The sequence below is a fragment of the Haliotis asinina genome, chromosome 8 (assembly GCF_037392515.1).
Source record: "Haliotis asinina isolate JCU_RB_2024 chromosome 8, JCU_Hal_asi_v2, whole genome shotgun sequence".
NCBI classification, from domain to species: domain Eukaryota; kingdom Metazoa; phylum Mollusca; class Gastropoda; order Lepetellida; family Haliotidae; genus Haliotis; species Haliotis asinina.
The window spans coordinates 15,471,861-15,488,963 of record NC_090287.1 but is presented as its reverse complement, the minus strand read 5'-3'; the positions used below and the strand labels follow the sequence as shown (position 1 = coordinate 15,488,963).

The 17,103-nt window shown below is 37.7% G+C and overlaps 1 protein-coding gene across 10 annotated transcripts in view; it reads left to right on the top strand.

Annotated features, from left to right (window-relative positions):
* The window catches only part of LOC137293622 (serine/threonine-protein phosphatase 2A 56 kDa regulatory subunit delta isoform-like), a 48,900-nt gene continuing 31,797 nt past the window's right edge, over positions 1-17,103 (top strand). For 4 of the 10 annotated variants that reach the window (XM_067824273.1, XM_067824271.1, XM_067824276.1 and 1 more), the window contains exons 1-3: positions 1-115; positions 297-365; positions 574-742. In XM_067824273.1, the coding sequence (XP_067680374.1) occupies positions 89-115; positions 297-365; positions 574-742 (265 nt within the window). In that variant the 5' untranslated portion in view covers positions 1-88. The remainder of the gene's footprint in view (positions 116-296; positions 366-573; positions 743-17,103) is intronic. The other 6 variants (XM_067824280.1, XM_067824275.1, XM_067824274.1 and 3 more) reach the window with 2 other exon arrangements.

Here is a 17,103-nt window from a genome sequence, read left to right as displayed (position 1 = left end):
CAATCACCTTCCTTGTTTAGTGTTGAGGCGATTGAGTACGTCGATAATAGAGTATCAACCTTCCCTGGGGTACAGGTCGCCGCTAGACATGCCAAATAAGACTAAGAAAGAAAAGGTACGTTAAATTTTATCATGCTAGAAACTTACTGCATTCAATGGAACACGTTTTACGTGGCGATCGCGCAAATGATGGCAGTGTTCCCGCATATTACTGTTGTCAAAATTTGAAGGAGTGGGTAGGTTGTTAGGCACTAATTTAGATATCGGTGCTTCTAATATGTCATTTGGCATTTCAGACGACAACCAAGACAACGGGAAGTTCCAAAGCTGGCGGTAAAGAAGGTTCAGAGAATGCGGAAAATGAGGTAGGAGTGTGCGTTTAGTGACCCGATGTTGATCACTGTTTAGCAGTAGGCAGCCATATTGACATGGATATCCAAGATGGCGGCCAACTTTTCTAAAATCGAGTGCCATGAAGATTATCGACTGTATTTTCCTATAAATCCTGTCGTGTGATCTATTACAGCACGTTTCATCGCGAACGAGTCTCAATAAATAATGTTTCCTTTACAGACAGCCAAAAAGAAAGCTCAGCAGAATAACGAGACACATCCACCTCCAGCCCAAATAAACAAGATCAAGTTCACAGGACCTCCTCACGTCAAGAAGGACAAAAGACAAAACTCTTCACGATTCAATGTTTCCAAAAACAGAGAACTGCAGAAATTGCCACCTCTGAAAGGTAAGTTGTTGTCACATTCATTGTATTACAGACTTATTTCTAATGTCATGGAATGTACTGGAGTTAAAATGGTCCGGTAAGTTACCCCAAATGTAAATTCAGGAGACATTTTTGTTTTGGTACCTACAGTAACCTGATAGTTAGTAACATGTTTGATCTGTATTTATGTATTTAGAGGTTTTAATGGTATGAAATAAAAGTATTTTGTGAATTTAGATATGGAGAGCATATATTTCTTGATATATCCCAGCTATCTTGGGGTTTTGCAATTTTAAGCACAAGATCCTTACTGTTTACTGTATTTTAATACTTTCTGACTTGCTGTGCAGAACTATCCATTGGCCTACTTCCAGTTTAGTTTGTGTTACTGATAATGTAAACACTCTAAAGGAAAGCTGTTATGGTGATTATTTAAGTGTGACAACAGGTCAGAGCTGAGTACATACTTCCATTTGCCTACTGGCTAGTGACCAGTTATCACTGCATACCAGTTGTTGCCAATACCTGGCTGTAGTGCTTGCGCACAGAGCTGGACTAGTGCTTCCCTAGTATTTCACACATTGATTCATCACAAAAGTGACAGGCTGCAACTTTTACAAGAGTTAAAATCACTGTAAGTAGTTTACATTGTAGACATTACAGATATGAATCCCTCAGACGACTCGGCCGAAACACGTCAGGGAGATGTCACGTGACCATGTGTTAGCATGAAATTTCATAAATGATGAGAATTGAATGAAAATCATGCTGGCTCTCTTGTGAATCTCAGACTTTACACTTCAGTCCATAAAAAGTGCAGATTTTAATTTGACTTAACATACCCATAATACCAGTACTTGATCACTGAAGTTTGAATTGACCTACATTTCCATCTTCTTTTTATGGAATCAACAGATACATGCAGATGATACTGACAAAATATAGCTGTCAGTTTTCACCTTTAAACAAAATTTACCAAAATTGCAAAAAACTCCTCAAAAGGTCAACTTTGATAAGTTTATCCTCACAGTGATATCTCCATATTTCTGACTTCATCAGAGTGAGTCAGCATTCACAATGGGAGTGAATTTTGTTCTTTTATATGCAGTCAAACCCCGTTTATCCGGACGTTTTGGTTTCACTCCAAAATTGTCCGCATAGTGAGGCGTCCGGTTAACTGGATCAAACAAAATGTGAAAATTAAGTGAAAGCCAAAACTTTTCACGCACGCATATCAATAAGACAACAGTCAATACTAATAACAGTGAATTATCATAACATATAAGTGTACCGATAACATCAGTCTAAGTAAACTTCGTCTCAGAGTATTTGGTTACACTACATCACTGAGTCAAACAAAACCCAGTAGAAGGTCGCGTCAGGTAACCTTTGAGCTACCAATGATGGTCCAATCAAATGCGAGACGGTTAAATAGATTTAACCAATCAGACAATGGGTACTATTTAGGGATCGGAGGAACTTTTAAAATATTCAGGTCACTGACTTAGATCTCTCCACAAACAAAAATCAGCATATACCACAGTTATTTGACCTGCAGTATATACGCTTTTGGGTTTCTGTTGACATTGTTACCATTTGCTAATATTTCCGCAAATTAACATCCTGGAATGTTGTCAGAAACACTATTTTCATCGACTGTTTACTCACCGTTGTAACAGTACGTACGCCGTGTGCATCACCTGGAAGCGATCGTACGTTAAATAACATTCAGAATCGTTCGGGTACAATCTTTTTGGAGATAAAAAGTTCATAAGGGATGTGCGAATGTGCACTGTCGCGATTTGGTAAGCTGTGTTCTGATTGGTCAATCTCAAAAGTTATCTGATGCAAGCTCCCATAAGGGTTTGTTAGACTCAGTGGTGGAATGTAACGAAAAGTACTGAGGATAAGTTTACTTAGACTGTTGAAAACACATGGAAGGCGGAACGCAGGTTAGCATTTGTCAGGTTGTCTGGGATGTAATCATGTAGCGTGCGGAGCTTCAGGTAGTAAGTTAAATGAAATATTTAAATCGATAACAAAAAGTCTCTATTTTGCCATTTTTTTCTATTTTAAATGCCCTAAAAACATATGGAATCGTATCGAACTTATGCTGTCTTCAGAAAGTAAACGTCAGGATGGGTATCACATGACTTTGATCATGTGGTAGGCTATTTTTAACTTGCATTGCGACAGATAAGAGGGGTCGATCTATAAGTGTTATATACAGTACAATTAAAGGGTAGTTTACCTTAATCCCACTTAACATGTGTTTTCGTTACTGATGAGATGTTCCTAATCCAAATCCTAATGAACAAGCTGAGTGACACACGTCCCTAGTGTTTTGATTGCTAATTAATCAATTCACATCAAATGCCTTCCGATAGATTAAGAATAAAATCACATAGTTGTGCGGTAAACGTGACACATACACATGCACGTTGCACAGATCTCTCCGTCTGGATAACTGGATAATTTTTCAATGGAAATCTAAGTGAATAGTCTGAAAATTCGCCAAACGGGTCTGGAAGCACGGGGTCCGATTAAGCGAGTACAATTAATGAACATAAGTTTCGTGTCACATAAAAATCGTGTGGAAGGGTTTCCAGATGTGTGGAGTCACAGGTTTGACTGTATTTATTTTCTTAAACAAATTCCAATTATGAAATTTCCTCAATATGTCAAGGTTTGAAGCAGAAGTTTTATTACCAATTTTATGTCACGTTCGGTGAATAACATGAAAAATTCAGAAATGGTGATAACTGTACACAAGCAGGTGAGTAGCAAATGTTTCCTCAAGATAAGTATTATTTCATTATGTTACGAAACAATAGTCATGAAATACCACTAAAATATGGTGATAACTGGTCACTGGCCAGTATGGTTTACAGTAATCATGATAATTGATGTCCTATTTTGGTTGCAATTGCTTCAGAGATGTGTTTGTTTAGTTGTGAGAAGGGGGTGTACATTATCGTATACCACAAACTGTAACTACACCAGTTGATGTTTTAACATGTTCTGCGCATGCACACAACAAGTCAAAAATTAAAGTGAAACCAGAGAATATTTTATAATTGCCATTTCACCCTTCAAATATATCTAATTACAATTTGTACAGTGTGAAATTACCCAATAACTGTCAACTGTAAATTCTGGAACTATTTTCTATGAGGAGGGATTCTTCACAGTGTTAATATCTTTTTACACCAAATTGGTCATCATGGAACAAAGGTATCTTGGTGTGGACGGTGGAGTGATAGGATAAATAATATTCTTTACTATATTTGAAAAAACCAGTAGCAAGTGTAAATGAAATAGTTCCAGTTTCCAGTTAATGTGTCTCATTTCATTTGAAAATGACATATTTTTGTGTAATTTAATCAAATAAAGTCCTCGTTATTACAAAGTTGCCCTCAGTGTGAAACGGGTAAGACAGCGAGTTACTTGATGCACACGGGAAACTGGATCATTCAGATCAGTGTTCATGAATGGTGTTTCAAAGTAACAGGACATTGGGTTAGCTTCAGATATCTTTCTGACCCACTGAAAATTCACATAACCCAAAGAATAAAATTAAACACACATTTCAGATTTAAATTTATCATAACTGGCATTGAAATTATTAACATTATACAATGACAAACATTATAAACATAAATTTATACACAGTGAACAAGTGTCACATGCCACAAATAACAACTTCAGACAAAGTTATTGTGATATATTCTGTCAGACACTGGGGCCAGCAGGTTTGGGACTTCTGTCTGACCGTTGGCAAATCTACAGGATTTGTCAGAGGGTCAGACACTATTCATGAACACTGCAGATACAATCATGTGAATGCATGTTCCATTTTGCTTCAGTCAGACTTAGTCTCAGTATTATTTGTTACACTTCTCTACTGAGCCTAACAAATCCTAGTAGGAAAATCCTAGTAGGAGGTCATGTCAGGTAAGACTCGTGAAGGTCAGGGGGTAGAATAGGCCTTCAGAAACCCATGCTTGCCCAAAAATGCGACTATGCTTGTCGTAAGAGGCGATTAACGGGATCGGATGGTCAGGCTCACTGTCTTGGTTGACACATGTCATCTGTTCCCAGTTGCAAAGATCGCTGTTCATGTTGTTGGTCATTGGATTGTCTGGTCCACCAGACATTATTTACAGACCACTGCCATATAGCTGAGCGCAGCGTAAAACTAAACTCACTCACTCACTCACTCTCTCATGTCAGGTAACATTTGAGATTGACCAATCAGAACACAGCTTACCAAGTCACGAAGTAGATTTTCACGCATACCTTTTGAACTTTTTACCACAAAAAGGTTTGTACCCGAACGATTCCAAATACTGTTGTCCTTATGATTTCTGCCGGGAAATACACATGGAGCCCGCTACCACACTGTCAACAGTGAGTAAACAGTCACTAAAAATACTGTTTTTGTCAATATTCAAGGATGTCAGCTTGCAGAAATATTAGCTAATGGTAACCATGTCATTAGAAAGCCCTAAGCATATATACTGCAGGTCAAATATTTGTGTTTTATGCTGATTTTTGTTTGTTCAGTGATCAGTATCAGTGACTTTCCAAACCCTAAACAGTAGCAGTTGTCTGATTGGTTGTATCTGTTTGGCTGTCTTGTGTTTGATTGGACAGTCATGGATTGCTCATATCTGACACAACCTTGTACTAGGGTTTGTTTGACTCAGCATAGGAGTGTAGTTAATGATACTGACACTAAATTGACTTAGACTGCCTTAGGAAATGATAATGTGAGTAAAAATTGATGCTGACTTTTATATACACATTTACGCCAAAGGTATTTTTGTGACATTCTTTGTTGATATAAATATAGATGATTTGATTTGTTGGTTAATGTAATGGGATCTGTGTATCACACCCTTGTTGCAGGATCAGGTGTAGATAGGGAGGCATCATTTCAGATACCTGACTTAAAATTAGGGTCATTCACTATTTCCTACACTGAAAATAGACCTTGTTTTTATGATCTGAACTCTACACTACTGAAACCAGCCTATTGTTTTGTTAGCCGTGATACTGTACCCCACTGGTCACTCAATAATGGAATCATCTGACCTGCTTATTTTCTTGGAAGAATAGATCCTTTTCTAGTAGACCTACAACCTGTAACTCATCAAAAACTGTTGGTTTTTATAATCGGCAAGTGTCAATCATGCTTTCACATACTTGCCTCCACCCCAGCATGCGATGAAAGAGCAACAATGCTACTTTGTCAAAATGTGTGTACAGGTGATTAACTTGGGATTCCTTGAAACTTTGTTTTCATCATTTGGGGATGGAATGAGACGAAGCTTTTTTCAAAGAATACAAACATGACAGTGACTGCCCTGTGGGGATCATGGCAGAGAAGAACTCTGGTGCTTCAATTGTTTCTATATATCACTGTGAACGATGCACAAATGGAAACAAATGTACCATTTTCTAGGTAGGTAAATGTTACCTAACATTTTGCTGCACAATTTTGTATTTTGCAAGGCATTCTAATCTATATGTCAGATATTGTTGATGTTAGGGGCTGTGTATTGTAATTGAATATTTTTATAATAGAGGGTAATATTATTGTAAAATTCCCAGATAATTGTGGAGAAAAATATTATTGTATTTTTTTAGTTTTAATAAATGTTTTATCGCCATTTCCATCACATCTGTTGTGGTGATATCAGACATGTTGGTAGTCAAGCTAAGTAGTGCGGCAGTGTTGTTTATGCATGCATATTGGTATGCTGTGAAATCACATATTTTCAATCCAAAAATTTCAAATTGCTTTTGTAGATAATTCCAAAGTCTGCGTCAAAATCCACGGAGTTGTAGTTATGATCTGCCATCATTGTGGTCATAGAGAAGTAGTTCTCACAATAAGTCTTGTTAATGCGTGTTGAAACAGCATAAAACAGATGACCATCAGTCCAGAACTGATGCTGTCTGATTTATCTGAACACCCACATCAGATTCCAGTATTTTCTTCAGTTTTTTTCACTGAGTGCAAGATGCTGTTAAAGATCATGGACAAGGAGTCATGTCATCTCTTTCAGCCATATCTACAGTCTTTATGTAGGATTTAGTGACAAGGTTTGCAATGCTTTTATCAATATTCCACCAATATTCTTGCATAAGATTATGCTAATTACACTATAATACTGTCAGGCCGCGTTAGTCCGGACCCCGACAATCCGATTCCCGTGATAACCGAACAATAGCCTTACCAATCTTGTTTACTATGTAAACTCATTACCTGTTGATTCAGTAATCCGGTGCTTCACTCTCCGTATCCGGACGTCAGTCAGCGGTAACAGATTAGCTAATTACACATAGTTTTGCTTCATTAATCCTGCGGTACATCATAAAGGTTCGGATAATCCCTTCACACAATGAGCCCCATTCGGTGGTAATTGTTAAGTGACACATGTCGTTAGTTTGTGATTTTGATTAATTAGTAGGTCTCACATTTGGTTAGTTGGAGTAATACCTGTCATGCTTACTTCCTGTGTAAAACACTGATCGTGTCAAAATGAGATCAGATGACGTTTGTCAGTCATAATGGCAAGTCCCGCCCTTAAGTGTAAAAGATGTGAAATTACTGCCGTACAAAAAAAGAGAAATTTGTAGATACAAAGAGAAAACCGTAAAGCCAGTTTTGATCTTATGTGTAAACATTTTGGTCAAGAATTTGGACATTCTATCGGCAAGAACAGAATTTCGGACATCGGATATGTTTTGTGATTGGCTATGATCATTTGACAGACAGATGCAATCACGTGGTTGACAAATGATCTTACTTTATGACACTGACAATGCTGCCACTGCCAGTCACAAGTGTGCCAGTGTCAAACTGACCACCGTGAAAATTAATTTCTTGCCCCCAAACACCACATCATACATTCAGCCAATGGATGCTGGCATCATGAGAACTTTCAAGGCCAACTACAAGAAATATCTCGTCAAGCATTTCATCCAGTGTGCCGACCGGCCACAGAAGTTTAATCTCCAAGAAGCACTGAGAAAACTGCCTGATCCGAAGTAAAAAGCTCCACCATTCAGAACTGTTACCGTCTTGTAGGTTTCTTTCACAAGTGAGTTTTGTTATGTGTATGTATGTGTAATCTATCCAGACATGATTGTAAGCATTGGTTATTATATGAATATTCTTGTTATTATGTCTACAAATCTTTTGAAACTTGTATACGTTCGTATGTTTTTGTAGTGCCTTGTCAAAGGGAAGTAACGCTGCTGTAGTTGTGTTCATAAAAGTTCGTTTCAGTAGTCCGTACGTTTCACTATCCGAATGTTTTTGATGAAAAACAGAAATGTCCGGATTAACGCGGCCTGACTTTAAATACTTTACTGATATGCTTACTTATGATACTTATTTATGTTGTTTATGCTGTAATTAAAGCATATTGCAATAATGGACTACAATTACTAACCTTACAAGTAGATTATTGATGATCTTGATTTGCTGTGCATATCAGGTGAGGGTGACAAGTGCTGTGCAAGTGAAACCGACTGATGACCTCTGGAGTACAAATCCCAATCATCCAGGTGGTCACAAATCACATGACTGACAGAAAAGTGGAATTACCTAACTGACCTTATGACCTTGTAATGGAATGATCCCAAACAGACCTGCATAAAGCTTTTAAAATACAACTTGCAAACAACTGCTCATTGTGAGCCTAATGTACCTCTACTGAATGTTTTTATTCCACCCTATTACAATATTGAGGGTATATTAAGGTCAACTGAGAGGCTGATATTTGCGTTTAGGCCATCAGCGAGTGTCTGTAAATATATCCTTATCAGAAATGCAATAGTTCCGTTTCATATTATTAATATGTCTAGAGTTGCAGCTTTGTGCAGGTGATCTGCTACTGACCAGTTTGATCAGACTTTTGATCTTTTTCCTCAAATCGCCTGCCAAGAGCACCTGATTTGTATATAGATACATCACAACACTGGACAATGTAAATGGTCTTCACAAAGTGTACCATTGTGAGAAATCAACCAGTAACCTTTGCTCTATCATCAGACTCATTAACTACTAGGTTACCTGAGGTTTCTTGAATGTTGCAAATTAATGCAAGAATCGGCAATACTCCTGCTGTGTCAGAGTGTAAATAACAGACTGAGGTCCAGACAACTGGTAGTGCAACACTGTCTTGCAGCAGGCTTAGTGGCAGAAACTCTTCAGTCCTTTTTGTCATTTTTAATGAATATCTGACAGTGTGAGCTATGAAAATCTAATGGAAATGATGACTTCCCTTACTATTTAATGACTGAATATGAACATTTTGGTTTTTGTAACTGTAAACGTTGATTTTCATCCATATTTTTTATAAAGGTATAAAGATTGAGTAGCAATCCAGATAATTAAAGGTAGTGAAACACAGAGGTTAAGGGTACACTTACTTGTTGAAACAGATGGCCATGGAGATATGACTTAATGGATTGTTACACAGACAGTGCTGAGTACACATCTCAATGCACTTTATGTTTGAATGGGTTACTTTGTGCTCGTAGCTGCTGGTGTATTGCTGACCTCTGGAGCAACTAGTATGTCATGCAGTCAGTACTGTCATTCTGATATTCTAAGGACATATTAGAGTATTTTACAATTACAATATTAAAGTTAAAAAGTTCAAATGAATTAATGCAAATTTCTCTCACCCCCTATCAGCCAAACATTATTTCAAACACCACGCGGGAGTTGTGTCCCTTGGACGGCTCATTAGGAATATCCCATGCACAGCTTGTGATTAAAACGAGTTTGTCAAATACCAGCAACACTCTAATGAACTGTTTTTGATGCACTGAGGAATTGCTTACATTCCATATATTTCAAGTGTTTTGTGTTTGGTAGCTGTTACTGTTAGCCTCGAAGTGTCAGCTATTGATTTCACTCTATTTGTAAGAGACAATAAGTCTTTAATTTCATCAATAGGAAGCTAAAGTGAGTGCATTTGCCCCAATATCGATAATTTAGGAAGTAAATATAGTGAAAAATGTAAACCATTGTGCCCGTAAAAATAACGAAAAATATTTAGTATTCAGCGTGAAGAGCTTTTTACATTTGTTGCCCTGTACAGTAGTGACACAATATGTACTTGGTGACTGGGTGATTTTGTCAGGTATAGTTTGTGAACCATTATCTCGATGAATCACATCTTATTCTTTAACTATTCATTATTTCATTACGAACGAGTTCTGCTATATCTGCTACTCTCAAACAATGTTTGAAGTGTGGACAAAGTAGGAACTGGTCAACGCCAGTGCACAGCGACCAGTTCACTCATTTATGTCAGGTACCTCCTAACCCAATACATTTGCAGTCATCTTCAGGAGTCCAAGGGAGATCCAGAAAAGAGTACTGGATCGATTGATCTGAAACCATGTTCTACCAAATCAATCTCAAACAGCAAATCAAATTGCTACAAACTGTCACCAGGCTATTTGGCTGCAAGCTGTGTATTTTGGATGATTAGAAATATTCTACATGGAGTTCATCTTTATGCTCAATAGGGACAGTTATATAGCCTAGTGGTTAAAGTGTTAACTCGTCATGCCGAAGACCCAGGTTCGAATACCTACATGGGTACAATGTGTGAAGTCCATTTTTTTGTGTCCCCTGCCATGTTGTTGCTGGAATATTGCTAGGAGCGGTGTAAAAACAAGCTCGTTCAGTCAGTGAGTCATGTTCAGTCGCAAAACTTGACATTTGCTCATACCTTTTAAACATTTAGCTAAAAAAGTTTGTACCTGAATGATAATGTACCAGCGTTTTGGCAATATTCAAGGAATTCATGGATGTGAGCTTGCGGAAGTATTGGCTAATGGTAACCGTGTCAACAAAATCCATAAAGTGTCTGTGATCGAATATCTGTGTTTGATGCTGATTTTCATGCCTGGGAATTTTGTAAGTCCCACCAAACCCTAGACAGTAGCTGTTGTGTGATTGGACTCAATGTAGGAGTGAAATAAATAATGCTGAGACTAAGTTTACTTTGACTGAAGTTAAGGTTATACATCATCTTTCAAAGTTCCTGTTTTCAGGTGATACAGTGGGTCATGGGCTGGAAGATTGCAGTGTCTGTTCACTATGTTTTATGCTTTAGTCAAGTGCCAGTATCATATCGCTACGAGTTTTTGCTCTGATATTATAGCGATGATTTGTTTCACATGTTTTTGGTGCACATTTGCTTAGATTTAATTCACTGATATTTATTGATGATTGACATTTACCTAACTATTTGAAAAATAATCTCTATTATCTGTATCGATAGCCATCCCTGCCAGAGGTCAGACTCATAACCACAGCTCCTTTCAGGTGATTACTGGTTATGGGGATAAGTTTGGAATAAATAACAATGATTGTGTATGGTGAAACTGCTATTCCCTCACATTGTTTGGTCTCAAACTCTCACACTGAATGCATTGTGTATCCCTGTATCTGTAGATTGATGAATTTCGTACCTTTAACCTTGATTACTGGTTATGGGGATATTTTTGGAATAAATAACAATGATTGTGTATGGTGAAACTGCTATTCCCTCACATTTTTTGGTCTCAAACTCTGACACTGAAGTCATTGTCCATCCCTGTAGCTGTAGATCGATGAATTTTGTACCTTAAAGTCAAGTCTATTTTATTGATTATTGCTATTGTCCCTTATCCTAACTGATTGGGTCGTAACTCCTTGAATGTGCTCAGAGTACTTGTATGCTTCACTTGTTCTAAATCTGATGCAGGGCTTCATGCCTAATTACCATTCTAAAGAACTTAATGATAGCTTGCCACTTAATAGTTTCTAGGAGTTGTTAGGGTTCCTCCTTTTGCTTATCAAGGATTATGTTTCTTAATATGAAGTAGTATTGATCTCACAACACACGATACAATTTGAAAATATCATCACCACAAGCCTTGGAGTCATATGTTGTGGTTCAGTTTAGAATTATGATGCCAATAAATACTGGTGACTTGATTATCACGGCAAAATCTTTTGCAGTATTGTATTACTATAGAGTAAATGAATAATTAAGCTTTGGGGTAAGATAATAAAAACAGAATTGAATGCCATCACAAGCAACGTTACAATATCCTTCGGAACATGAAGTGGTATTAACAAAGTAATGTATGTTCCTACCATACTTTGCCATATTTCTTTAGTGTACTTTTTTATATGAAATGAGTATGTGGCTACAGAATATGCTGTCTAGAGTTTTGGATGTGAATATTCCCATGTAAAGCTTCAGGTGAAGGCCTTGTGTTACTGTTTGAGCCAATGCTTGATAGTGATGCATAAATGTGCCGAATGGATCAACTACCCAATCTCCTCGACATGAGTGACAGATAAGAAAGGATCAATATATTTTCTGCAGTGCCTCCTTAGAAAAAGTCCAGGATTGAGCATGTTGAGTACACAGACGATGATATATTTGTTTTCTTTTTTAATTCTCTTTAGTTACGTCATATGGCTTCAAATGATAGTATCCTGAATCTTCTTAACAGTAGTCCTTATAAGTCAGTTAATGCTTGATATTATGTTGAATATCTCATATTTCATATCCAAAGTAGGTGACCTTGACAAAGTGTCCTTGGTTTGTCTGAGTGTTTGATTATTAGCAGACAGAGACTTGACTTTGCGCATTTTGTTTTTATTCATTTCAATGGGATCCCCTAAATCTTTTACTTTCAGTAGTTCCTAAATGAAAAAGGCACCTTGACGTTCATGCCATTTCAAACACTTCACTGAGAAAAGTGGGTTTGCAGTCAGTTTTGCAGGCTATGTTTCAAAGGTGCCTGCAGTACCAGACGCATCCAGCAATCATCTTGCAAACAACCAAATGCCGGATACTGTGTAGGTATTGATCTGTAGAGTCCAGTTAGGAAGCAGGTCAATCAGTCGACTGGTGTGGCCAGCATTGATCAATTCATGTTGCATCTAGGTAATATGCAGTATCTTGCCATCAACAAACAGGTAGCTCTGTCTCACTGGGTATTCTCAATCAGCTGAGAAAATGACAAGTAATTTGAGTAATCTTGTATGGTTGTGCCTACCATTGACAGAAAATGATTATAGGAAGAGTCTGTTGTGATTAACTTAATTAAATCAACTTTCTGTTCTCTATTGCGCTTCATTCTATTCATGCAGGTCTTGATTGCGTGATTGTGAGGTGTATGTAATTACGTTAAGAGGGTTGTAGCATTGTGCCATGAAATATGTTCAGAATATGGTTCTTTACTATAGCTTGAGAGTTTCTCACTTGCCTAATCCTGAAAATTGTCCGCAGAGGTATATTATGTATATGAAGGTCCAAGTCTTATGTGATGATTAAATACAGGTGAGACTTGGCTTCTTTGCATTTCACTGTAACCTAGATTGATGCTTATAGTGTCAGCTAGTTGCTCGTCTGGTCCAGATACAGTGTCATTTACAAAGCACATCAATAAGATAGAAAAATGCTTCATGCAGTGTTAAACAACAAACATTGGTCTAAGTTCCAAGTTAAAGTTTCTATTTTTGAACAGGAACATATTATCATGATTTCAGTCACGAAAGTCATTGAAGAGTTAGTCTTTCAAGAATATATTTGTTCTATATCGGCTCGTGCTTGTTGCTGGAATAATTACAAAATTAAGCGAAACTTACTTGGCGAAGGTGAAGTTTGAGTAATTCCATGAACTATCTTCCTGATATGGGGGTTACATGAGAGAGAGACGTACGTGCGCACTAGTCAGTCTTGAGCAAAACTGTTTCATCTTAGCAATATTACAGGGCACATAACCCCTAAGTCAGGAAGATGGTTCTAATAGATGGCTCTAAATTCTACATTGTCAACATGTAACAAATGGATAGATTGGATCCTCTGATTGCAAATGCAATAAAACTGTGAATTTGAAAGTAAACTCCTTAAGTGATAAAGTGTTGGTATTTCCGTATTCTGCTTGTGCTACCTTTTGTGATAACTCTGATATTGTTTTTTGGTATTGTCTCTCGATGCGAGCAAATTATTTGTCTCTGTAAAGTTTTTTGTTTCGTAGCATTTCCTGATAATCTGAAAAGACTTAGTTTCAATTTCCTACTCAACGGTTGAAGCAAGGTTGGTTCTGTTGGTTGATGTAGTAGTCGATTCCTCACTGGAAGAATGAGAGGATAGTTTACTGTTAGCAGTAGCTTGGTAGACCACATTTGTGTAGGCCACATTGGAGGTATGAGTGTGGCATCCGTTTTGTCCTGCTCAATCTTTCTCTGGACCAGTGGGATGATGCTGAAAGGAATGAAAAAATAATTGTTCTGAGACCTCCAGTTAACACTGAAACAATCAACTGCTGAGGCACCGGGGTCATGACGCATAGCTTTCAAATTTATGATTGAGTCGAGAAGCACGCAAGTCACATTGTATGTCCGGGAACTTCTCTCTTATCTCAGTAAACGCATCATCTGCAAGTGACCATTCTTTAACTTGCCAATTAGTATCACTTGACTCGTGATCAGCAACTGTGTTATCAGCTCCAGGAGATACGCAGCAGAAACTCAAACATTTCTTTCAATGCACCAATTGAGTAGTGTTTTCGATTAACACCCTTATGTGTGCATCTCTTAATGAGGCACAATAATGCTGGATAGTCAGCTTGTCTGCCCAAATCTCAAGGCAGTTAATGTGAGACTTTTTCTCCAGCACTAACCATCCTTCTCCTGTGGTGTTGGTTAGTTTTGACCCAGGTGTCCTTGTGATTTGATCCTTCCTGTAAAATGAATTTGAGTATCCCTAAATACTGACCTTTTGACATTTGGGCTTCATTCAAGGTTTGTCCCGTATTTTTGAACTCACAGATTTATAAAAAATATTGCGTTTCTTTTCCAAAGAGGTGTGACATAGAAAATGTCTCTTTGTCTGCTTGGTTTAGCAACTTTAATGAGTGAAACAACAGATGTTAGGTTCAACAAGTGAAGCACCATGACCAGTGTTATTGTTTTTAGAAATTATTTATTTTCAGAGACTTGTTCATTAAAGTTTATGACATCCTCAAACAGTAGTTAAAATGTAGTATCAACTTTTTCCAAGTTAATTTATTTCTGAGGTTGTGAACTTTTAACAAACCACTGAAAAGAGTTTTAACCAAGAAATACAATCCCCAATGAGCCTTGACATGAAATTATTCTGCATTCTTTCATTGGAAAAGGTTGCGGTCTTCCTATGGGTATGACATAAGAAGTATCCCCCAAACAGCTAGATATGTGGTAACTACATTCTCTATTGATTGCCTAGGTATTTTTAGCATTCCCTGTAATCAATAGGGTGATTTGTGGAGGGAAGATGGGCCTATATTTGATTGCCTCTGACGTGAACTAAATTCTATAAGCTTGTCTCTGAAGTATTTGCCATATGAGAATGTAGCAGCCCATAGTGCCCAGTTTCACCTTGTCTGAATTGTACGGCCTGTCTGGAATTCAATATAGCGTGCATGCGACTGGATGAAATGCTGGCTTCAGTTTGACTATGTGAACTGTCTGTAAGTTACTTCAAGCATAAGCATCTTCTATTGATGGCTTGCAAACCAGTTTAGTATTTATCTGTTTACACAAACTTAACGATTCTCTTTTGCCACTTGTGTTTACAACCAGTGGTAAATGTGGAATTTGTAGTTAGTTACAGTGAATGGGTTCACATCTTTTGTTATGATGAGAGCTACTTGTAATAATGGTTAACTGGAACACAGAACTGTGACTCTGGTGGTTGAGAAGTTAGATTTGCTAAGAGCATCATGGTAGGTTTATGGTATTGGGTTTGGCCATATGGTTGGTCTTGTGTTAATATCTGAAGTGTTGTAAGATCAGATGTTGGCTGGGAGTGGAGAGGGAGTAAGTGCTAGGCAGCAGCAGCAGCAGCAACAACATGCCATGCAGCAGCAGGGGAGGGCTGTTTGAGGATTAGGATGGTGGTTTGAGGAAAGATGTTGATCAAGTGGAAATGATCTGTATGTTGAAAGCAATTACTAGGTTTTGTTCATTTTATAAGCATTTCATGCATTAAGAGCATTATTTGTCATCATTTGTTACTTTTGTGAAAAATAGCATTGAAAAGACAAGTTCCCTTGTATTTCATACTTACGTGCTGACTTGAGCTGTCACATTCTTACTGTCACTCTAGATCATTGCTTGTACTGTCGGACACTGGTGTGTGTGGTCAAACAGTCAGCTACAGCCTTCTGTGCAATATGCGTTACTCTTGTGTCAGACATTTGAAACAACAGTCGCTTACTTTTGATTTCATAACCATGACCAAATATTCCTGTTCCTGACAAAAGATCATTTTACTTGATATTTAGGGCAGTTCTTTTGTTCTAAGATGCAAAACTGTTATCCACTCCAAACTTTTTGAAACAGCTGGCAATTATCTATCTGAACGCTTCAGGTAGTAGTGTATTGATTGAGGAGAATGATTCTCACATGTGTCTTTACATTTCATTGAGAGAAGGAAAACAACACACCCCACAAGTTCCCTGGCAGTCATTGACTGGACCAGATAATCAAACAATCAGTAATGGACTCGCACATACAGTTATCTGCTAGAAATTGTGTACCAGTTCCCACTGGTGTTACTGCTTGTGCTTTTTCTAATTATTTCTGTTGAAGCTTGCTGTTTCTCCTCATACCAAAGGCACAGACAGTATGGGGTGAATGTCTTGCTAGCTTTCCCCAATAGGCCTGGCAAGAATTGTTTGTGGAATTGGCAGGAGCTTTTCTGGCAAATCAAATGTGTTTGTGGAACCTGACTTGCGCTTTGTAAACAGTAACAGTTATTAGTAGATCCTTTCTCTTTGGTGTAGTTATTTGGATCAATGGTAGCCATGCCTAGCCTGGCTCGTGACGTCATAGAACTAGTTCATGGCCTGTGTACTCCTACAGTGATAATGTTATCATTTACATATTTCACTGCTTTAGCATGCTTGTTATATGTATGCTGCAGTGCCTATTGAATTGTATAAACTGTTTGGATTAAAGTTGGGTAAAGATTATATATTGATTTTGATATCAGCCACGTCGATAAAGGCATCATGATCCCCTGGTTCAATGTCATTTATTATTACGTAATGGGTTGCGTGCTTAGTCTGATAGGATCATGAGGACAGGTCTCCTCTAGTACTTCAGCACTTTCAGTTATGTAATCAATACTGACGCTGTATGTAATGCAACTATGTTTTGTGGAATGGGGAGAAAAAGCTAACGAGACATTCTCCAGGAATGTGTTCCCTTGTCTGTTGGCATGAATAAGTGTACTTTCACATTTGTAATCATTCTACAGGTCAAATGGTATTCTGAGTATCTTATATATTATTGACTG